The following is a 24,735-nucleotide window of genomic DNA, read 5'->3' as shown; positions in this document are numbered from 1 at the left end:
ATAACTTAAGAACTGCTATGAATCGGTGTTCCTAAGGTGTAATAGCTTGCTGAATTTAAGTTACTAATTTAAACTTAATTCTAACAGCCTTAAAATTAAACTAAATTTAACGAAAGATGTTTACACAGATAAAAACTTCAGAACTAAAACAAAGTTTAAAAAGAACGTTTCCTCAGTGGCCATTTGACATCGTACAAGGGCAGACACAAACGATCAATGTCCTTACGTTTGCCCAGGTCATATGTTTTGAAACTTGGCGTTATTTTAACAGTTTCAGTCTCATTTCGGATATTTTTTTCAAGTAATGTCTAATTCTTCGTGTACGTAGATTTTTCAAAAGTCTATGATAAGTTAACACACAAAAGATTAGCTAAGACAATTACCTCGTGGGGTTGGGTAAAGTAACGAACTAAAATTTCCTGATTTAATTATAGTTTTCGGTACTTCTGGCAATATTGAGAATATCGACTTACTACAAAATGTCTTGAACCATTTCCTAAGTTAGACAAATATCTGGCGAATGACCTTTCATTATAGTAAATACAAGCTAGATTAAAGTAATTGGATTATCGTATGAGTTTTTCAACGTTGTTCTTCCGTTTGGCTAACTTTTTCAAATTGTTTGGTGAAAATAATTCGAAGGCCAGTTCTATTAATTATGAAAAAAAGTTTATTTCTTCCTTAACATTCTACAAGTTTGTACGCAATAAATAACACTTATAAGTATTTACATTAAATACGTCACTGGTGTAAAGTGACTGACTGCTTCCTGACTTTCGTATTTATAACACAACCTTGTTTCTTGGCCCTTCTCAAAACCTCGTGATCACGATACACTCGAACGTTCTAGAATTTTTATTATTAATTTAACTTCATGCGCCCTTTATTTAACATTTAGATTAAAACTCTGGAAATACAGCAGCTTACTGGGTGGGAACCTACTTAACAGTGTAGTTAAATAAAAGTATCTTGACTGGAACTGAGCCTATGTTAAAAGTTGGGAGAAAGTGTTGAGTGTGGAATAATGCTGCAAGTGGAACTTCAGTTATTTAAAAGTAATTAACATGTTAACAGAGTGAATATTCAGTTAGATTTATACCTATGTGTATGTGAAATGAAACGTCACCGAACACTTATATCGATATGTATATTAACTGTGACATCACTAGACATTTATATGAAAGTGTATGAATTCAGACACCACCAGACATTTGTACATATTAACGCACTCTTGATTTTGTTGCGGGTTTGAGGGTTTGTTCAAAATATTGGTACCCTATATCACATAAGTACGTTGTGTTTAATATAAACTGTTTTTATTGGTAATATACGGAATAAACCAGAATAAATAATATGTAGGTGTAACTATGTGGAAAGCATATCCAAAGATTGTTCAATTATGAGTTAACAAAAGTTTTGGGGTTATGAAAAATAACAATACACCAGGGTTGTAGTTAGTAAAATAAACCTTTTTGGGTTTAGGGTATGAGAAGCTATGATGAACTGAGACGTGATAATTTACACCTGCTTTTACGAACTAAAACGTGACCAAATATTTATATCTCTGTAGATTGACGTTTATGCTGGTATGTATATTAAGTGAGGCATCGCTTTTTGTGATTTGTGAAAGAAGCTATTGTATATGTTGTTTGGTATAGTGCATCCAACAGAAGTCCTATTTAGGAAACCAACGTCGCTCGCGAGTTACCACAAAATTACGGTGCTGATTTCGCCAGTCTTGCAAGTGCGTAATGAAGACCGGCGGTACGCCTCCATTCTGCCAACACCACTATCAGATAGGGACTAGTTTTTATTTGTGCGTGCAGGCCTAATAATAACGCCTCAGTCCATTCTCTTCGCTTCTTCTTTATGGGTATTTGGGTATGTTGAAAATTTTATACTCAGGGAGTTCAGGTGCAAAATGACCTCTTCCTCCATCCCTAACTTCAATTCTCAGCTACTACTATGATGAAGTTGTTGTGCTTGAGGGCTAGGATGATCCACACTTACTTCGGCCCTTTTCAGGGCAATGTCCATATATTGTCTACAATTTTTTTAAAATCTATTTACATAAAAATATTTATAAACTATGCATATAATACTAAATCTAAAAGTCTAGTGTTTGGTGGCCAGCTTGATTTCTATTTCTTAAATATATATTCATAGGAGAGAGAGGTACTTAGGACTATGTTCATCATGTACATGGTATCTATCAAGGTCACACAATAAATCATTTTTGTGCCAATTTTTATTAAAATAATTTAGTGCGTTATGCAAGAGTATATTGGATAATGTCTTTATAAGTTGGCATACTTGTGTATGAATGTGGATGAAATACTGCGGGGTACTTTATATGCTGTTGTGATGATTGAATTTTGTATTTTCTGCAGTTTGTGTTATGTTTAACCAGGCTGGACATACGTATTTTACAGTGGGTCTAATGTATGTTTTGTAGATTTTTATTTTATCATCAGGAGAAGTGCCTTGATTTTTAACCGATAGGCTTCTTGCATAATTTACTTTTTCCCACATTTTAGTCAGTTAGTTGTTGTATCTACATTAACTTGGTATCGTAGGTTAATCCTAAAAAAATTGCCGAGGTAGCAGTCTGTAAAAGTGATCCGTTCATGTATAACTTCGATGGATCTTTTTTAGTTTATTTAATCTGGTGAATAGCTCAGTCCACGCCCTTCTCTACACTTTCTAATTCAATTCGCCGACCTTGTAGGGCTACTTGCTATTCATGCATTGTTTTAACACACACAAAGACTGAGTCAAAGCTCAAATTATCCATTTGTTTTTTCATACTACTGGTTAGGCCTAGATATTATACTGAATAATGTTACGTTTTGTCCTACACAATTCAAAGTGAAAAAATTGACCGAAAATATGAATATTGTAAAAATCATTTATTTTTTTATTAAAAACACGTAAGGAACTCAGCAGTCATAAGTAGGATTAATTGCAATTTTTATGGCGTTTGAGTTAAGGTTACTAATATGTTGTTAGGGTTTAATACATAAATAGCTCAAAAACATTCGTCAAAAAATTGTGTGTGTGTGTGCGTTTTTGTATGCGTGTATGTTGATCATCCCTATCAATAATTTTTGAGTGAATTCGTTTGTTACTGGTTTCTTAAATACTTTATATGTATATTATTAGACTGTCCAGAAATAAATGTCGGAATTATAACGATGACATTTTGAAGCTGAATACTGAGTAACTTATAATTGGTTGGTTGGTTTAATCCAACGCTTGTCGCTTACAAGGTGTATTAATTGTCTGCTGTTTCAACTCTACTCAGAGTAAGTTTTGCAATCCCCAAGGCAGCATGGACAAGAAGGACTTTCGTCTGATTTTGCCTCTATGACTTCAAACTTGGATGAAAAGCTACAGAAACTACACAGAACATTAATCTCGACCATGGATCTGTTACTGAACGTACAGTTCAGCATTGGTTCCAAAGGTTTCGACATGGAGATGAAAGTCTTGAAGACCAGGAAGGTTGTGGAAGGAAGCCATCCTTAGATGAAAATACATTAAGGGAAGCAGGTTGAGACAGACCTTAGTACAACAGTACGTAAGCTTACAGAAAAGCTAGGCACAAGCAAATCAAGCATTACCAACCACCTGAGTGCGATTGGAAAAGCAAAAAGGTTGGATAAGTGGGTTTTGCATGAGCCGACTGAAGTTCTCAAAATCGGCGTTATGAGATGTGTCAAGGATGACGGTCCAAAAATCGAGGTTCTGACTCATCCACCTTACTCCCCTACAGATTTTCATTTTTCAAGCACTTTGACAACTTGTTGAATAATAAATGCTTTCAAAACCAGGTAGCTACAGAAGAAGCTTTCAGGGAGTTCATTGACCATAGAAGCTAATTTCTACAGCAGGTGCATAAACAGTATCATTACACGTTGACAAAAGTTTGTTGAAGCATGGTTTACTTGTGTTTGTGTTTCTTTTATAGCAAAGCCACATCGGGCTATCTGCTGAGCCCACTGAGGGGAATCGAACCCCTGATTTTAGCGTTGTAAATCCAGAGACATACCGCTGTACTAGCAGGGGGCTGCATGGTTTACAACACTGGTTTATACTTTTCCAAACTTTGAAGTTCCAAAACGACATTTATTTCTGGACAAACTAATATCATTTAGTTGGCTTTTTCGCAAATCGTTCTTTGGATGAGTGTAGGCGACCTCAGTTATTGTTAGCACTTCACGCTTCACAAATTAGTCTTAAATATACTCGTATATTTCAAGATTAATTTTTTTAAAGAGCTGAAATGACACTACCATATGTGTATGTTTTAGATAAAGATAACTTCCGTTAATTTATTTTATGGATCTGTTTCAACTTAAACACGAAGCTACGCAATAACCTACCAGCGCTCTGCCCACCACGGGTATCGACACCAAGGTTCTTGCGTTGTAAGTGCACAGACATTCCGCTATGCTACTGGGGGACATTTTATACAACGGAACGAAAAGTGTCTGGTGTCACAGGGCATATTATGATTTTAATTCAAATAATTCGCTTAACTGGTGATCCTATTAATACAATCACAAACTGATTTCAAAACATTTTATACAAAATCATAACAGTGTTAACTTTAATATATTATTCTGTTTTCCTGTGACGTAGTATACACGTAATCAAACTGTCGTCCCACCATCGGTGATAATACGACATGCGGCTGAAACATAACAATGCTGAATACTTCGCTGATGTATGCGTTTTCATATTACCTACTGTAATATATTTCAAATGATTCAGTTACCTTTTTGCCGGTTTTGTTATATATAAGTAGTATACTGACGTAGATAGAAACCGTTTTATCGGGTTTCGATTTTTTGAACACTAATTTTATCCATCTTCCTCGTCATCTCGTTGTTAACCAACTTACATCCAGTACTGAAATCGTTCTTCTAACTTAGTTTGATCGAGTAAATACCAACCGATAGATGGTTTCACTAGAGCTTGTATCATGTTGGGTTCTTGGTTCTAAAACAGTAAGGAATGTGTGAGACGAAAATTAGATTCATAGGGCAATGGGAAATGCAGTTTCTTCTACCAAACAAGAACAGGTCACTGAAAGTGGTAAGGTTAATCAACTAACTGATGATATTTAAGTTTTAACCCAATCAATATCAGAATTACAACTGGAGTAATAGTCATAATATAAGAATGATAATGTTAATAATATTGGTAACGAAGAACGTTGAAGCCAGTTAGAAACAATTACTGAGTAACATGCATGTATGACTATAAGCATGAGAATAAACATTAAAGTGTAACTATCTCTTTTGTACTAGTAGTACACAGTATCATGGTACTACTAGTAGTACACAAAGTTAAATTTTAATCCAGTACTAGTAATACTTTAATAGTACTTCTGTAGCATGTAGGCCTAACATTTATATTAATTTACAGTACTTAACTATGATTATGAGTGAGTAAATTTAGTAAAATGTAATTTTATAAATTCAAAATATAATCAGCATAGGTGTGTCTAACAACAGCTCTGCTAGCACTGTGGTGATTTGTGTTCAACATCTTGTTAAAATATATAATGTTTTGAGTATACTATACCTTGAAACCATATATATTAGGTTGGGGAAATTCACTTTTCATCAGATCTCTAATTCTCTGTACTGTGATGAGTAAAAGCCATTACAAGACCACAAAAATAATTGCAAATTATCACAATAAAAGATCTAATCTCTTTCTGTGGTTTTCAAAGAGGTTGAGCTTAATATTTTTAGTTTTCCAAGAAGTAAGAGAGAGGAATTGTATCTTCTTGAGTTTGTTTAATATCTATGAATTAAGTTCCCAGAAGTGGATTTATCCACCAACCAGAATTTAAGAAGGCTGTAATCACTGTCATATTTGAGAATAACCACAAGTAATTATTATAGCAATGAAGTTGTCATTTTGGATCATATACAGGTTTCTTAGAAAAACAAAACTGTTTTAATAAAACCAGTGTTACCCTTTGTTATAAGTTGATGTATGTCTTTATTCTGTTTATTGTTAGGATTTTTTATGCAGTTTCTGATGTTTCACATCCTTTTGGTAGATGATTGTTTTTTAAATGTTGAGATTGTTCCATAGTTGTGACTGACAAAACATGATTTAGTAGTAGAACATTAGTGGTACAAGGACAACAAGAGACTATCAATCCCAAAATTTTGGATTATTGATTCCTTTCTAAACCTTGTAATGTTCTGGTTTTACTATTGTTGACACCATGAGCTAATCTCCTTATCAGAAAAAAGATTATCTTAATCTCCTACTTCTAATCTCAAGTCATCACAACAGTGTGTTGTTGCTAGTGGTATGGCAGGTAGGGTTTTAGATTGTGTTTTCAGATACTTGTAGTATAGTTCTAAAGAGGTCATTATTTCATTGTATAGGTCACACATTAGGTCTCATTTGGAGTATTGTGTTCAGTCTTGAGCTCTTTATCTTAAAAAGGACACTGAATTATTGAAAGAAGGCTACTAGGATGATACTTGGGATGGAAAGGTTGTCATATGAAGACCAATTAAGATCTGTGAGATTGTCTCCTCATGAGAAAAGGAACAATTGAAGAAGATCTGATTGAAGTTTAAGATAGCATTAGCGTATAATCTGTTTTTCATGTTTGGCAATAAGAATGTTAAGATAAGTGGATGACCATAACTTTTGGCTGGATAGAAGTCCCCTTGAGCTTAGAGTTTTACTTTTCTAAGCGAGTTGTTGACCCTTGTAATGCAATCTATTTAGGTGTTGAGAATGTGTAAAGGAAGGCCCAATAAATATTGAAATATTCAGGGCTGGATACCATTGATTTCTGTTTTGTAATGTACATTTTTAAGTGGATGAGGTAGTCTTGATGGGCCAACAATCACCTTGTTGTCTTTAAATGTTACTTTATAAAGTAGTTTTTTGTCTGAACCATTATCAATTAGTTAACATTTTCTCTTAAATAAGGAGACCAAAGTTAAATACAGTGTTTCTAAGTAAGAATAGGACCTAACTGACTTTTAATGAGCATGTTTATAATATAAATACATTCTAAGATTCTGTTAAATACTGACAACACAGAATTACCTTGATAGCTTGTGTGACTGACACTCATCTTAATTTGACAGTTATTCTGAACATTGGGCAATGTTAAAATAAAAACTGAGGCTTTTTCATCCACTAAACTTAAAAAAACCACAAAAAACACCCTGAAAACCAGAAGTATTAATTTAACATACACAATTCCTTTGAATGGCTTTGGTACTTTTATTTTTTAAACATTTTATGGTGTTTATTTATATATGGGACCAGATGTAAATATTTGCATTTTTTAAACATAAAATTAAATTAATTGTAAACTTTTTATTCTTATTAACCCATTACTAGTAAGTTAACTTGCATATGGTTTCCCTATTTTTTATTATTTATCTATTTTAAATTGGTGAATGTTAAGCAAACAGAGCTATTAGTTATAAGTCTGGCACAAACTTTGTTCAATTTGCTTTATTTATAAATTTATATTTTCACAGTTGAAAGAAAATCTTCCATGCATGTGTTATAAAGTAACAAATGTGATTTGTAGAAAGAACCCTTTCATAATTTGTACATATAGTTAAGTAATATTGGTATGTTACACTCAAGTTTGCTGTAATTGTACACACGTGTTGTATCTTCGGTTACACTCAAGCTTGCACATGTGCTTGTACTTGAATACCCACAGTAGATTTCAATCGATATGAATAGAAATTTTGGATCTTTTTTTTTTGTCCAGATGAATACATTTTTTAAGACAATGAATACTTTGTATTATATTGTAAGTACTAGTGGTGAAAGTCTATATCAAGTGTTACTGCTGATTTAAGTGAATAGAAGTATTGTTAAAATTAAAATAGTATAATTTTTTCTCTTTGTTTGCTTACATGTATTTTGAAATTTATATAGTTGAGATGAGGAATTGCTGACAACATAAGCAACATTTCAGAATTTCATAGATGTTATTTTTTCAGTTTATGCTAAGCTTACCAATTCTGTTAGGCTCACGTAAGAGTTTTTAACTATTTAAGAAGACATGTTTCATTAACACTTAATAAAAATTAAAGTACAGTTTGAGTTGCATATAAAACTTGCCAGTTTATAGATGTGTTCTTATTTAAATGTAGATTATTATCATGTGCTTACACCTTTGTGTCTAAAACAAAATTTTTAAATAGCATTTAAATTATATTGGTCGCTTAATAGTCTGTAATATTCTTACATGCAGCAAAGAATGGATGAAATTAGTTGTGGATTTGAAAAATTTAACAATGTTATTAATGTTATTGGTGTGCCAGTAGTGGTGTTTTTAAGATTTAAAATATTTAATTATTTTATAGCATTGAAGCAGGTTTAATTGTTTCTAAGTGCTAAATAATAATATCTGTGTACTTTTATCAAAACCATAAATCAATCCACCATCAGTGTTGTTAAAACTTTTCTTACATACCAAGTTTCTTGTTTCATCAGGTGGTTACCTGTGATGTTAATAAAGTTTTTTACTGTAAACCCAGCAATGTCTTGCAAGGTTTGGCCATTTTGGAGTTTTATGTCAGACTTCTCTATATCGATTCTAATACAAGAATTCAAATCATTCTATATTAAAAAGCATGATAAGGAATAACAAATTAAAATAAATATAATTATATTCAATAAATAAAGCAATATAACCAGTATTATTAATAAAAGGAACAGTAAATAAAAATAAATAGCATACTTTACTTATGAAACCCACAAACACTAGTTCTCTTCTTGAACCTAAGTTGCTAATTTGCATCTCTTTTAATAGAAACTCAGTCTGTTATTAATGACACAGTTTACCAAAGAGTTTCACCTGTACTCTATAATAGTCTAACTGTTCAGTGTTTCCTTGTACTTATCAGAACATAGATACTTCCACATACAGAAACTTGTCAATACTTAATGCATGTTGTGGTGTATTATAGCATCGTTAATTGATTAGTGAAATAAATAATTAATACTTTATTGTATTATTTATGCACTTTTTGTTTTCAGTTGAAAAATTCCTAGCAGATGCCAAAGAACTGTTTGAAACCAAATGGAATAATCCAACCAAGGTATGGGAGTACATGTATGTGTGTGTAGCAGATGTGAATATTTTGCACATGTATTGAGAGGAATATAGATTCAAAATAACAAAATGTTGTATGTTATTCATTATCAAGAACAATTGAAGCAACAGTTCAATACACAAAGTACATATTCAAATGGCCATGTATATATGAAAGTCAGTGAGTTTGAAAATATTTCTTCAAGTTTAAAAAAAAACCAAGTAGATTGTACTGTAGAGTAGTTAAATAGAAGAAGAAAGGTTATTAAATATGTCTTGTTAGTAGTAAAACTAAATAGAATATTAGTGTATTTATAGACATCCACTGAAAGTTAAATGAGTTACCTATGTTTATACAAATCACTAGTCAGGCTTCACTTGATAAACTGTGCACAGTTTTGATGGTAGGGCTGCTAGGATTATTCCAAAGATAAGTGTTATTTGACAAAGATAGGATAATATCTTTTTGCTCATTTCTTTTAGTAAAAAAGGGGTAAGAAATGATTTTATTGAAATTTATGAAATTGTCAGTAAATGGTCACACATTTAAAATTTCAAAGACACAGTTTTATTTTCCATCAGAACTCATGGAGACAAATACTTTCCAGGATATTAAGAGGGAAATCATTGATTTCCTGAAAGGTAGAGGATGGGTGTAAGTTTTTACTTTTTCTGAGGATGTATGTGAAAGGACAGTCTTAAAAAGACAAGTGGTCCTTTGCATTAAAACAGCAAATCTAAACCTCTGACTAATGGTAAGTTGTTATAAACAAAAATAGATGGTGTATCCCCAATGCAATATGGATCATACTTCAGCAGTCACCTCCAAAACCTAGGGTATGTTTTATGTTTCACATTATTGCCTGTACTAAATCAGTTCACTTTAGTATTACACTGGTCTGTGACTTTATCTTACCTAGTGATAATTATATTTGATAATATGGTTAGATTGAATATTCTTTACAAGTAACAATCCAATGGTGTATTGTCTATCATCAGTTTACAAGTCCTTTGTGAAGATTATTTTTATAGTATTCCAGTCCAAGCTAAGTACATCTTGAAGTGTTTATTCTCCTATGTATTTGTAACCACTGAAAAATCTTGAATTTTGCCCAGAAGGTCGAGGAAAAACGTTTTTTTAGGCTGTGCCACTGTAATTTTTCTTTTGTTCCTTTTAATTTATGTCAGTAGTTTAGTACAAATGAAACATAGGATGTTTAGTCTGTAGATTTATAAGTTTTTTTGTTTTTTTTTCTATTTGATCCACTTAACACAATTTTTCATCACTTACTGAGGAAGCAAAAAAAAATTTCCATACTAAGTCTCTTATGACAAAATTAGACCTCAATGAATCTTTGTTTCTTGGAAATAAAACAGCTTAAATATCTGTAACTTGTGCCCCACTTAGCTATGAATATCTCTTACTGGTCACTTGCCAAGGAAAATCAAGTCACATGCAGCTATATGGATGCAACATGAATGTCACTTCCAAGTTACAAGACAGTTAAGCCTTCTATTAAAGGATTAATTGAATGAGATAATTGCACATGTGTACATGCATACTTATTTTTGAATTGAAACAGAAACATAAGGTTAACAAAATTTGTAATGTGATCAGCTGAAAATGGTACTTTGGAGCAAAGCCAGCTCTCTACAGGTCAGATGACAGAGATTGTGAGATAGTAAATTTTTATATAACTCTTAAAAAAAATAAAAACAATGGATAATTAACTGTTGAAGTACTTAGGTACACACCCATCATTATGCTTTTTAACTTTTATGATAAATAAGTGCAAAGGTGATTAGTATCAAACATTGCACTGCACATAAAGAATTTAAAGGTGTATGTATGTTAAAAAGGTTTCTAAGCGTACATTTTGATTATGAACTTCTAAAATGATGTTGCAATGTATTAGGTTGTCTAGAAATGTCATTTTTAAACTGTACATTTTGGAAAAGTATATACCAGGGTTATAAAACATGCTTCAATCAAAGTAAATACTATTTGCTTCAACAAACCTTTGCCAAGGTGTAATGATGCCGTTTATGTCCCTGCTGTATAAATCAGTTTCTATGGTCAATGAACTCCCTTAAAGCTTCTTCTGCAGTTGCCTGGTTTAAAAGCATTTATTATCCAACAAGTTGTCAAAATGCTCGAAAGAAATGAAAATCTGTAGAGGAAAGGTTTGTGGAATAAGGTGGATGAGGCAGAACCTCGATTCCCAATTTATTCAAATTTTGAAGCTTCATTCTTGACACGTGAGGATGAGCATCGTCATGAAGAAGAATAGGGTCCCTTCGATTGACCAGAGCTGGTTCTTTATCATGCAACTTTCGATGCATTTCAGCAATTCTCGATAGCATTTATTCACTGTGACTGTTTCCACTGGATTCAAAAAGTTGTAATGAATGATGTCGGCTGCAGTCCACTATACAGTTATCATGATCTTTCTTTGGTGAAACTTGGGCTTTTGGAAATACTTTAAGGCTGTTTTGTGATCAAGCCATTGTGCAGATCTTTTCTTATGGTCATCGGTTCAAGAAATGGATCATTTTGGTTCTTCATTAGCAGCATAGAGCAGGTTTCATAATGCTGAATTTGTTGATCTTTAGTCAGCTCATGTGGAACCCACTTATCCAACATTTTCATCTTTCCAATCACACTCAGGTGGCTGGCAATGCTTGATTTGCTTCTGCATAGCTTTACTGTAAGCTCAAATACTAATATATGACATTAGCTTAATTGTGTGCCTGTGGATGTAAATTATCTTACTGTGTAAGGAAGAAAACAAAACATGCTTTAAACTGTTATTCCTGTAAAACTAATATGATATAAGGGACTAATTTACATTGTAGCATGTAAATGTAAATTTAAAAAAAAGTTACACATGTATAGCAGAATATAAAAATAAATTAAGAAGCTTCAGTAGAGAAATTGAAATTTTAGCCTTTAGTATCAGTTATGACATTGGTATCCATAGTGATTGTGTTTTTACTTCCATTTAAGAAAATGTGATAACATCTATCTTTTTCTTTCATCAGGATACAGTATGTTTGGATGACTTTGAAAGAATCAAAACATTAGGAACAGGTTCTTTTGGAAGAGTGATGCTTGTCCAGCATAAAGTGGAACAAGAATATTATGCAATGAAAATCCTGGACAAACAAAAGGTAGGTTTTTGGGAAAAAGCAAGTCATAGCTCACTTTATATCAACTTTTCATTCTCACTTTGTGTAACTTCCACAAACACAAATGATCCACTTATCTCTCTTCAAATGGTAGCTATATTGTGTGACTCCTACTGAGATTTTGTGCACACCACTAACCTGGAACTCTTTTTCACCTACATAATGTTTTGTCATGAACTGTGCTAGTAAACAATGTAATCATGTGACAATGGCCCTCCATTTCATTTGCAGCAGATCTTCATAAATGCTTGCACTTGAAAGTAACTTTATTGAACTTAGCACTGCCATTACCAAACGTGTTAATTTTTACCTTCATTCAGTTCTGGAAGATTTTGTGTGACCTGTATAATTAACTTGATTCAGTATTACTTATTATCATAGTTACTATCTTTCTTCTTTCAGTGCATGCCTATTTTTCATTTTCAACTTCTGAGATATTTATAATTTAATTTCTTGCATTTGGTTATTTCTGAATAGTGGCATGTTATAAGCTGTGTTAGGGTTATTTTCAAGTTTCTTGCGAAGTTATAGGTTTTTTTACAAAGTGAAAATTTTATCTGAATAAGACTAGTTAACATCCCTTACTTCAGTTGTTTTCAGAACTTGAGACATGGTGCAGTGTTATGTCTTGAAACTCCTCGCAGCTTCTTATTTATCTATGGCTGCTAATGGTTCTTTGTTTGCAGATGATGCTACTACTTTCTTTCCCAGTTCTCCACTACTAAGCCTATCCCTGAGAACATCTGTTGCCTGGTTTTGTTCTTGCCTTGTTTGTTGTTGTTTGATATATATTATTTTTCTCTTTTTTGCTGATTGTGTTAGGTTTATACTACAGTTTCAGGTTTTTCTTTGTCCTGTGTTTCTTCAGAATACATATTTTATACTTTCCTGCTGTTTCATTTTTCATCCATTACCTGACTGTTGTATCTGTGCTGAGATCTTGTCTCAGTATCACTTCCACTCCTTCCTACCTCATCTATCTGCTTTCTTTAATTCCTTTAATGTGGCTTATGGTTGCTTTCCACGTCTTCTTATATCCTCATTCCGTGGAATCCCTCCTACCTAGGCCTAGCATGGCCAAGTCGTAATATGAGGGTCGTGGGTTCAAATCCTCGTAACACCAAACATGCTTGCCCTTTCAGCCACGGGGTTTTATAATGTTACAGTCAATCCCAGGCCCAGCATGGCCAGGTGGGTTAAGACATTTGACTCGTAATCTGGGGGTTGCGGGTTCGAATCCCAGTCACACCAAACGTGCTTGCCATTTCAGCTGTGGGGGCATTATAATGTGATGGTCAAACCCACTGTTCGTTGGTAAAAGAGTAGCCCAAGAGTTGGCGGTGGGTGGTGATGACTAGCTGCCTTCCCTCTACTCTTACACTGCTAAATTAGGGACAGCTAATGCAGATAGCCCTTGTATAGCTTTGTGCAAAATTCAAAAAACAACCCTTCTACCTGTTTGTAGGTTTAATTCACTGTCTCCAGTATCCCTTATCAGGGCTTACTTCTTCTTACTCTATTTATTCAGTTTGTTTTTTCTTTTCTTCTATCTGAGGCCCTAAACCCAGATCTAAATACTTTTTCTGTGGTATCTCCAATTTGCCATTTTTATACATGAGCTAGGATCTCATAATTTGCTCTGTCTCTTCTCATATGGTTTCTGTGTAGCTGACATCTATTTTAACATGAAAACCTTTTATCTGTCTTCCATCTTCCTCAGTCTTCTCCCTGTGGATAATGGCTTGTTCCATTCTTTTGCTGCAAGATCTTTCCTCTCAGTTTGGAGTCTTTAGCAGAATCTGCTTTCCATCACCTTTCACTCACATATTGACACTTTAGTTTTACACGTCTCTGCATTCTTGTCTCATGCACCCTCATTATCCTTCACATTTTCTCTTCCTGCTTCTTTACTTCTTAGAATGTCAGGTTTAGTATGTTCTGTTAGTCATCTCTCTTTACACCTGGTTGGCTGAGGTCCTATGGGAGGAGGAACTTCTTTTCTAATCTGTGAATACACTTTGTAGCCAACTATTGGGCCACTCAGTCTCTTACTCTACTGTCTCTTTCTTCTTACCCTTTTTCCATTGTTTTTCCTTTACCTCCTGATTGTAAGTGCCTCCACCATTTACAGAATACAATGGTGGAACTGTTGGTTTTGAATGTCGTATAAGGAATTACTTGCCCCTTTCTGAGTTACTATTTTCATCTCTTATTTATCCCCGTAAACATTGGGGTCTAACATTGTACTTTTTTTGTTAAATTGCTTTTAATCAATTTCCACTTTCATATATAGGGTTTCTTCCTCCTAGTTGGTTGTTTTCAGCAGCCTTTGGATAAAGATGGTTCATGTCTTCGATGCATTTTTTCACATTCTAGAAATCCTGACATCATAACATTTCCTTTGGTTTGTCCACCATGATAAGGTATACCAATTTCTCTCTCTCTCCTTTAACATTATTTTTGCTCCCTTTGTTTTCAGCCAGATTTTGGGGGCTTTTGCTGTCCACATTCTATTGTTTCAGTCTTCTTTTCCATTATTTTCTGGATGTTATATTAATTTTTGCTTCTGCTTGATAGATCTCTTCAATTAAATCCCTTCTACTCTGACAGGTTAGTAGCCTGCTATACCTGGTCTTTTATTTTCCTGGTTGTTTCTGCTTCTGACTACAATTGATCCATCTTAGGGTCGTTTCCTCTTCACACCTCATTAAGGCTCATCCTCCATTTTAGCAGTGCGTCATGGAGTGTTTGGTCATCTCAGCTCTTTTGACTTATAATCCTACAGCTGTTTGCATGGACTGTGGATTATTTTAGCCTGTATTAATTTTGCTTTTCTCTGTATGTATGTGTTCCTGTCCACATTCATCCTTGTATTTTGACAATGTTCCTTGACATTCCTTGTTCAGTCCTGTTGGTATCAACTTATTGGCCTGCTCTGTTTGGTCTCCTCTATCAATTGGCATCTTCTTTTTTTTTTACACACCTCTTCTTATTCCGAAATTCATTCAACCTTGTGAATTACTCTTTCATCCAGAAGGGTTTCCTTTTTCTTCACATGTAGGAGTGTCTGTTCCTTACTTGACAGCAGTTTTTTATATTGTTTTACTTTTTTTTTCTTTTACCCCTCACCTCACCCTTTCACTCACTTTTTCTTGATTCATATAGCATTTTTATCATAACTTGTTAATCAGGCATGTTCTACCTTAGTGATATTTCTTAACCATCATTTGGAGTTCTCTACAAGGATTGTTGACAAAATGTTTACATCAAGACAGGATGTCAAGTGGCTTTTACATTCTCCATCTTTTATTTTCCTGTCCTACCTTGTTTCAGTACTTCTTTTTCATCTTTTGCTTCATTTATCTGAATGGGACCTTCTTAACATTGTTACTGTTGGGATGTTTATGTCTTATATGCCTCTTTAACTCTATTCCACAAATTTTTACTTTTTTCTCTAACCACTCTTTTTCTTCCCTACATATGAGAAATTTGAAATGGAGATGGGTCCTTTTCTCCTATTTCTTTACTGTTATTTTCTAGTCACATTTGTTCTGATCCTGTGGATCTGGCATTGCTTGACATGCTCAGCTCCCTTTCAAGATTCTCACAACTCTGTTCTTGTTGTTTGACCCCTTCCTCATCTAATAATATTTAGTCTGTTATTCACTCTGATCTTTCTCTTTCAGTAAGCATTGGGCAGGCTCTTACAGCCAGGAAATGGACAGTGCCCAACTCATTTTCCCATATTCTGACTGTTTAATCTTCATCTATACTTCTTCTCCCAGTAGTTACCATTTTTCAGTCTACTTGCCAATTTTACTATTTTCAGATGCTCCTCCATTATAGTGGAGAAGTTTGGCTCACTTTGTTTGGGTGAAGTTTTTGCTGATTTTGAAAGAGCATTATTAGTTTGCTGACAGTAGTATTGCAAAACACTTATTTGCAGCAAGCTATATTGGAAAGGAGTTGGTAAGCCATGAATTGGATATCCACATGATACTCAGAAATTGTAAACCATAAATAGACATCTAGTGATCAGTGAAACTATTCTTGACTGTAGGACATATAATGAAAGAATTGCAAGATCAGGAGGTGTGTGAAAATATGGAATTTTGCATGATTGCACATGACTGATGTGAGAAGGAGATTGCTAGTGCACCCATCTTATGTGCAATCATTGTGGAGTATACTTCTGTCTCAAGAAAAAGTATATAATCTCTTTTGAACTTCTTACACATAGACAGTATTGTGAATATTCATTGCTGTATTTGTGATAAGTATCTCAGTATTGATATATTGTTATCTTACTAAGTTTGGAGTCACTGTTTGTTCTCCAAACAGTGTTCCACTGGATTATAATAAAAATCTCGTAAATATTCAGTCTTGAATGAGTTAATTAATTATATAAATACCTCATTTATTTTTTACCCATTTTTTGCTATAGTTTCATCCCTACCTTGTAACCCATTCAGTGTAATATATTTTCTCACAAGGATATACTTATTTCATGAAATCCACATCTAGTCACACGTAAGGTACCTGGTTCCTGAGTCCATTGTTGATATGGGGATTTTCTGGTGGTATATACTGGTCAGACCATATTTTCTGTTGACCATTGTGGAAAAAGCCAGCACAGCGTGAGTGCCTGATAACTTCCCTATCATGTGCATTTCAGCTTTTCAGAATACGTTTTGTTGAAATTCATTGCACTTTCTCCAGTAAAAGACTTTTGCAGTGGTTAAGTACAATTGGGTTCAGGAATCTTTTCAAAGCTTTTCAGGTGTGGATCAATTTTGTCTTTGAGAGGCCTTTGCCATTTCTGGTTTCTAATTGCTAGGGACATGGTATCAACTTGTAGAGTTCCTCACCAGTTGTTTAGTCCCTCCAGAGAGCATGAGTAGGTGTCATGCAGTTGGAACTAGGGCAGAGGTGTCCATGACAGTGTTTTGCTGGTAAACTCCTATTTTATTGTATGTCAATCTTCCAGTGGTTTTGCCTAGCCAGATGTTGTAAACTGTTCTCCTTGGGCAGGAAAGGACTTCAGTATCACTTCCCATATATATGGTGAATAATTAAGAGTCGGCTATTCTTCCTTTGACATATAATGTAGTTATGGAACATATGTGCAAAATCCTGTTTGGGCATATATTCTTCCTGCCCATCTCTGTCACAGTGGCTGATTTTGGTCTTCCTCCTTTCATACTTTAAGAAGAGTATACCTATCCTGAGAAGAAAGTAGTCTGCTGCAAGTTTTGTCTTTCTATTAAATCTCCGTTATTGGGTGTCAAGTTCCATGAGCTTTCTTTTATTGATGTCTTCTCAAAAGGGAGGTCACATAGGTTTTCTTGGTTACAGCAAGGAGAAGCAAGGAGATTGTTTTGGAAGCTAATGTTTTCCTTACCTGAAAGTGTATTTCAAATAAGTACCTCTGCACATCTTCTAAACCTTCCTTCCTATTACCAGTGCACATTATTCTTGCCTCATCAAAGAATGAAAATAATTTTGAGTGCAAGTACTTGTGGGGATCTACTGTGCATGAAGGATGTGTCACCCTCCTTTTGGTGGAGGGCTGTTGTTCCATAATGATTACATAATGTGGTGGTGAAATTAACATCAAAACACAATTTTATATGGGAGATAGTTAAGACTAGTTGCATACACAAAATCTCAGTGGCAGGTGGGAAAGAAACAGCTACTGTAAGCAGAGAGGTAAACAGATATGATAAATATATCTTCAAGTTAGGAAAGTGTTAGTGCTTGCAATATTTCCATCTGTTTCCTATGTCATTTAAAGTATAGTGGGTTATTGTAACTGTTAAAAAGTGTTTTTTTGCTATATTTTTGTACTTAATAGTCTCGTAGATTAGAATATGTTGCAAAGAAGAATTCTACAAATAGGACTTGCAAGCAAATGGTACCTTTTTCTTAAACAAATTATATTTAGGAATTGGAATGAAAGTGTTTAATCTCAAGACTTTCAACATTAGTTTTTGAATCTTTGTTGGAAACAGGTCGTAAAGCTAAAACAAGTTGAACACACTCTAAATGAGAAGAAAATTTTGCAAGCTATTGACTTCCCATTCCTTGTAAAGCTTGAATTTCATTTTAAGGTAAGAAATTGGTGTTAGTTGTATGTTTGAGAGTAGCATAATTTCAATATAAATCTCAAATTACTTCCAGTAGTTTATATAAAGTTGTCACTTGGATATAGATAGATTTAAATTTAATATTAGCTACACTTAATTATTTATTTTTTTCATGATAGTGAAATGTATTTCCTACTTACACCATGCATGTTAGCACATTTCTAAACTACTGTTGCACTGTTTTCTATTGGTAAGCAAGTTTCTTCTGTAATGTTTGGTAAAATTATGCAGAGTCAACTTTGGGTGATGATGAAATAAGGTGTTTGTTCTAAATTTTTATGAATAAATTGACTGAATTTATTTGATTTGACCTCTTTATTATGAGGTGACCTTTCTTTTTCTGTGATATGGTCTTTGTCTGTTGCTAATGAAGAGTTGATGTTTTAATACGACTGTATCTTCCAGATGATGTCTTTAGTTGTCTGTCTGTCTATGACTTTAATATATTCAAGTTCCATTGCCAAGGAGAGAGTTATTCCTGTAAAATATATTGTTTTAGTAGAATGTTAGAATGGACGTAGTAGATTTTAGAACATTAATGGACTGCAAACATCCATCAAAAGGAAAAGAGACAAACTTTCAGCTTTTATATTGAGACCTTGTTTACTATAGCAACTGAAACATCATCTTTCCTTTCAACAAGTAGTTGCAGTCATTAAAATCTTCAAACCTTCCATTAAAGATTTATACCTACCTTTCTTCAGCCTGATTCTCAACTCACGTGATATCTGTTAATTATTCATGTGGCAACAAATTCACCATTTCACGTGGAACTTCTGGATAAGATAATTGGACAACAAATCTTCTGCTAGTTCAGCTGAAATTTTTTTCTCTCTCTCTCTTTTTTTTTTTCCCCTCAATACCATTTTCCAAAACTTTACTTTGGAAACCTGTTGGATAATGTAGCTACAATAACTAATTAATACTGGCTCCTTTATAAACAGGCAGAAGTTGAGTAGCTAGTTCTTCACTTTTCTACCTGTTCAATCTGGAAATGATTTCAATCCAAGCCTGATATATATCTTCCATGGTAACATTCCATCATAGTCCATTAGCTTCTAGATTGGGTGTTATTGATGAACTTGCCAGCTAATTTACCCTTAATTTGGTTGTGTCAGGTTGTTAAAAAAAAAAAGTTGGTGTAAGTGAATAATTAGACTTGTGTATTATGAAGATTTATGGTAATATAAACATTGGTAATCTCCACTCCCAGCAACTTTCAGTTGCTCAGGAGTCTGCAGTGAATATTGATTACATTTTTTTATACAATGTAGATACACCAGTACCTTTTTCAGTTTAGTCTATATTTAATTTGTTTTCATTTCATTTTAACAACTTGGATTACCTTCTTAAGAACCAGAAAATTATATTTAAAGATAATCAGTATTTATTTAATGTGATAGACAATTCTCCTTATTCAGTGGAGCTCCCTCTATAAGATACAGTAGGTTTCAATGAACGACTTTTACATGTGTTCTTTCAAACAAGTCTTGATGAAGGTGATCAGACAACTTATTGTTATAACTTAATGTACCTAGAAAGTACTTGTTAAGTCCTGATAAACTTGTTTTTATTCTGCAGAAAAGGAAAACTTCACAAGTGTAATAACCTACTACTTGTAGCCTAGCAATTTCAAATTATAACTTTCAAAATGTAGTAAAATTAATTTTAGGAAATCATCTTTTATTAGCAATCTCAGTTATGTGCAGTAACAAGCCTTTTGAAGTGATTGTACAGTTAGTTATTAATAGCATTATAACTTAAGTTATCTGTGTTATGGTTAATTACCCCAAACAAAATAATTGAAACTGCATTGTTTGTATTGCTTCTAGTAAAGTATCTTCAGACTTTTACACCTCAATTAAAACAAAACTTTTTGATGCAGAATATTCAACACCTTTCTTAATTAATTTATATAGTACCTGTATTTGTTAAAATGAAGTGGCTATTTTTCTGATTAACCAGAAAAATTGTTTTTGCACCATTTACTATAGCTAGAGTGTAGCTTACATAAGATACTTACCATAGCAATGGCATCCTGCTAAGTTTCTGGTAATTTAGAGCTCCTAATTGGTATGAAAATGGATATTGTCTTGAGGTTAAGAATATAAGTAGTGAGTACAGTCATAAAAGTGTTTTTTTTCTATGAAGTGAGAAGTCAGAAGAATTAGATACCACACAAAAAGCAGTGTGTTTTTATGTTTTTTTAAAAATAACAAACTCAATATTTAATAAATTGTACAAAGGTATTCTAAAGGTGGCTAGTATGGATGTTAAAACTAATTAAAATGAAGTACAGAACAATGTTTTGACCTTCTTAAGTCATTTTAATTAAAGTTTTAATACCCATACTAGCCATCTTTAGAAAACATTTTTACTTCAAGTGGGTTTCTTGTCATCATAAAAACTGTACAAAGAATCTAAAAAAATTATAAGATATTTGTAAATATGATAATTTACTAAAAATAGCTTATAATTATAATTCAAGTGGAGTCATTATTGCAATGCACATGAATCAACTGTGGTAGCACTTGTGTTGTGAGGTCATACACTGCTGTGACAGTTTAAATTTGTCTAGGATGCTTTAGTTGCAGTAGCTCAGATAGTAAAGTAACCATTTGTACATGAGAGGTCCAGGTTTTAATCCTGCTCACAGAAGTTACATAATTCAGATTACAGCAGTGCCATTTTGTTATGTAAAAACTTGTGAAGTTATCAAAAGAAAAATATTTTTTAAGCTATAGTTTTAGAATATAATATGTCTTGGTAAATACTTTTTACTTATTTTGTGAGGTCAGATTTCAACTTTGAAAGGTATTGTTTGATAAATCATACATTTTTTGACAAATAAAAAAACTTGTACAACTATTATGTATCTATGGAAACAAAGTATTTTGAGTAAAGTGATTACTTGTAGCATTCTAATTTACCTCATATTAGATTTCTCTTGGCATCTATGGTGAGAAAGGGTCAGTTCCAGAACAGAAGGAATCTGCATATTGCAGAATAATTGTTTTGTTGATCTGAAACAAACTGAAATTTTTGTCTGCTCTTATTGATTGTTAGTTTTATAAATATATACTATAATTCATACCTACAGGATAACTCCAGTCTCTACATGGTACTGCCTTATGTGCAAGGAGGAGAGATGTTTTCACATTTGAGAAAAGTAGGAAGGTTCAGGTAAAAACAAATATGTTTTATATGAAAGTGTTTTTCTCATTTTTTTGTTTAATTTTTTTATCAGAACAATACTGGTTTGTATGTTGCGTTGCTATTGAATGTATCTGTAGGGAAAACATTCTTTCAGTTAGGTTTGCAAAGAGATGTCCTGATTTTATATTTCTTCTCTTTTCAACTTACTGCCATTCCTTCACTTTGTAACAGATTACCTTGAAACTTGGTAGGATGGTACTTTTCTTCAGTTTTCTCAGAAAATGTTTTCAGTTTTTTATTTAGACTTTTTTAAAGGTATTTTTTGGATCAAAGGTCAATCAATCAGAAATGTACATTTTGGTTCCTGTATATTTGTATTTACAGCAATCAAGACAAAACTTGGCACTAATATAAATTTTCATACATTCAACACATTTACATAGAAAATAATTTGGATTTACCAATTTTCATAATTTTTTCTGAGGGGGCAGGTCAGTTCTCACAAAAGAGCATAATTTTTGGGTTTTTGATTAATTATCCTTCCATATTTTAACCAACGTGCATGGTATTTGGTTCAAAGATACTTTTTTTATAGACAGCACACTAACAGACAAATATGCTACAGATATTTTTTTAGTTTCTTGTTTTTTTTATAATTCCTCTGCCATAATGCAACCAATTTATATGAAATTTAGTACAAAGATACTTTTCTTTTGTACAGGTTACAAACAGAGATATAGAGAATTTTGGAAGTTTTGTCTTTTGTTCATTCTTTCAGTGAGAAAAGCACAGTTTGGGGTTTCATGAACTATTCATGTGTATTTCACCTGACTTACCTGAGATTTGGTTTAAAGATACCTCCTTTCACTTCCACCCAAGAAGTGATATCGAGAGTTTTCAATTTTTCTGATGTCAAAATTGGCCATGTTGAAAATGCATGGCAGAGACACAGTGCATTTGTCAGCCTCTTTATTTAACTCTGTGTATATAGACTTGAACATTTGGACCAACCTTGTGACCTCCATATAACCATGAACAATACGAGGTCTGTTCAAAAAATATGCGGACTGACGTCATAAAACAAAATGTACTTTATTTAGAAGTTACAGGTCTGGGACCCATTCAAAGTACTTTCCTCCCCAATGCACACACTTATCCCAATGGTGTTTCCACTTGTTTCTGCTTCTTTTGTAATGTCCTCCAGCTCCTTCGTCGCATTTGCCTTAATCTCGGGAATCGACTCAAATCTTCTTCCTTTCAAGGGTCTTTTGAGTTTGGGGAACAAGAAAAAATCTCAAGGAGCAAGGTCAGGTGAGTAGGGGGGTGGGGAAGGACAGTGATCGAGTGTTTGGCCAAAAACTCACAAGTTCTGAGGCACAAATTTCGCAGCAACGCAGTGCATCTTCAATTTTTCGGTCAAAATCTCATAACAAGATCCAACTGATATCCCACACTCTTCAGCAAACTCCCTGACAGTCAGACGTCGATTTGCCTCCACCAGGGTGTTGATTTTGTTGATGTGTGGGTCGCCAGTTGACGTGGAAGGACGTCGAGAACACTCATCATCTTCAATGGACTGTCGACCCTCCTTAAAACGTTCATGCCACTTGAAACATGCCGTACGCTTCATAGCAACATCACCGTAAGCTGTGTTAAGCATAGCAAAAGTTTCAGTCGCAGATTTTCCAAGTTTAACACGAAATTTCACAGTGAGTCGTTGCTCCTTCAGGTCATTCATTCTGAAATCCGCCAAACGAAAAAATCGCACTTCACTTAAAACCGCATAGCTAATACACAAATGAAGATATCTGCAATCGGGAAATGGCGTCGTAATCAGCTGATCTGTGCGAACCTAGCGACACCAAGCAGATTCCCCTGGAACCAACTGGAGCCTCGCAATTCAAACAGTCTGCGTATTTTTTGAACAGCCCTCGTATGTACTCTAATTCTGATTGTACTAAGTTTATTTTTATTAAATTTGTCCAGCTTTTAGTAACAGTTATATGTTGCATACAAAAAGAAATTTAATTTTTTAATAAAGTATTATGGCTAAAGGTTTTCTGTGAATTTAAAAACTTTTCCTGGGTCAGTATGAGTAAAAGGTAATTCACTTGTTGAGAATAAACTTACTTTTCTTCACCTTATAAGTTTTATTTGCATAACCTTTTAACACCTAAATGTATATCAAAGCTTTTTTCTGGTAAAACCATACTTTATATGATATTTTCTCTACCCTAACACTAATTTTACTGAAACCATCAATGTATAAAAAGTTGAAATGTGAAATAAAAAATGCCATTTTTTTTCTTCATTGCTTCCTCTTGTAAGAAACAGTTATGTGATTTATCCTAATGGGTTCAGTTTTGTAAACTTTTTTACATCTGCCATTTTTGAGTTTAAATTGCTTTATAGTATACTATTAAATATCTTTTATTATATGAAACAATACCAGAGACGGTTCAATGTAAATAAGTGGATTGCATTGCATAGCTTAACCTCATATTGCTTCACTTGCACTACCAAGTTAAGCAAGTGACCATGATAAATGTTTTAGTTTCTTTTCATTGAAGTTTTCTTATCTAATCTGATGAAACAATTTTTGATCTATAGTTAGTTCTGTTAACAAATGTGTAACAGTAAGTAAAAATATGTATAAAAAGAAAGTAAATTTGCTGCACCATAGCTTAGGCCTATTTGCATGCCATAGCTTAGGCCTATTTGTATTCAAGAAAGTATTTTGGTAGACTTTTTTCTTTTCCACACTATTTTTTGGTTGTCAACAAAGTAATTCATGCTACTTTTAAATATACATCATAGAACACAAAATAATATATAAGGCATTGGTAAAGAACATCACAAAACAACTATGGTTTAACAAGCTTTCTAAATGATAAATAGGATAATATGTTTTGTAGCTGCTCAGAACATTAACTGCAGTCAGTGAGTAACAATACTTTCTCAGTCTTGTTACAATGTAAGTAAATAAATGTAAAAGGGCATGACATTATCTTAATAGCAATGTTACAGGTTATTAAAGACATGTCTTGGAAGAGAGAGGCAGGGGGACATGTCATGTAGGTGCTACAATTTTATTTATGAGAGAGACAGGAGAGTGGGTCAGGAAGGTGTCTG

General features: G+C 33.5%; 1 protein-coding gene across 6 annotated transcripts in view; it reads left to right on the top strand.

Moving 5' to 3' along the window:
• LOC143257072 (cAMP-dependent protein kinase catalytic subunit 1-like) overlaps positions 1 to 24,735 on the top strand; it is an 88,400-nt gene that overhangs the window by 49,731 nt on the left and 13,934 nt on the right. For 3 of the 6 annotated variants that reach the window (XM_076515227.1, XM_076515230.1, XM_076515228.1), the window contains 4 exons: positions 9,058 to 9,119; positions 12,155 to 12,283; positions 18,313 to 18,411; positions 21,548 to 21,630. In XM_076515227.1, coding sequence (XP_076371342.1) covers positions 9,058 to 9,119; positions 12,155 to 12,283; positions 18,313 to 18,411; positions 21,548 to 21,630 — 373 coding nt within the window. Of the gene's footprint in view, positions 1 to 1,739; positions 5,101 to 9,057; positions 9,120 to 12,154; positions 12,284 to 18,312; positions 18,412 to 21,547; positions 21,631 to 24,735 lie in introns of those variants that run through there. The other 3 variants (XM_076515231.1, XM_076515232.1, XM_076515229.1) reach the window with 3 other exon arrangements.

Source organism: Tachypleus tridentatus, chromosome 7 (genome assembly GCF_004210375.1).
Source record: "Tachypleus tridentatus isolate NWPU-2018 chromosome 7, ASM421037v1, whole genome shotgun sequence".
Lineage (NCBI taxonomy): Eukaryota > Metazoa > Arthropoda > Merostomata > Xiphosura > Limulidae > Tachypleus > Tachypleus tridentatus.
The sequence above is the reverse complement of the archived record's forward strand: the minus strand, read 5'-3'. Positions and strand labels throughout refer to the sequence as shown.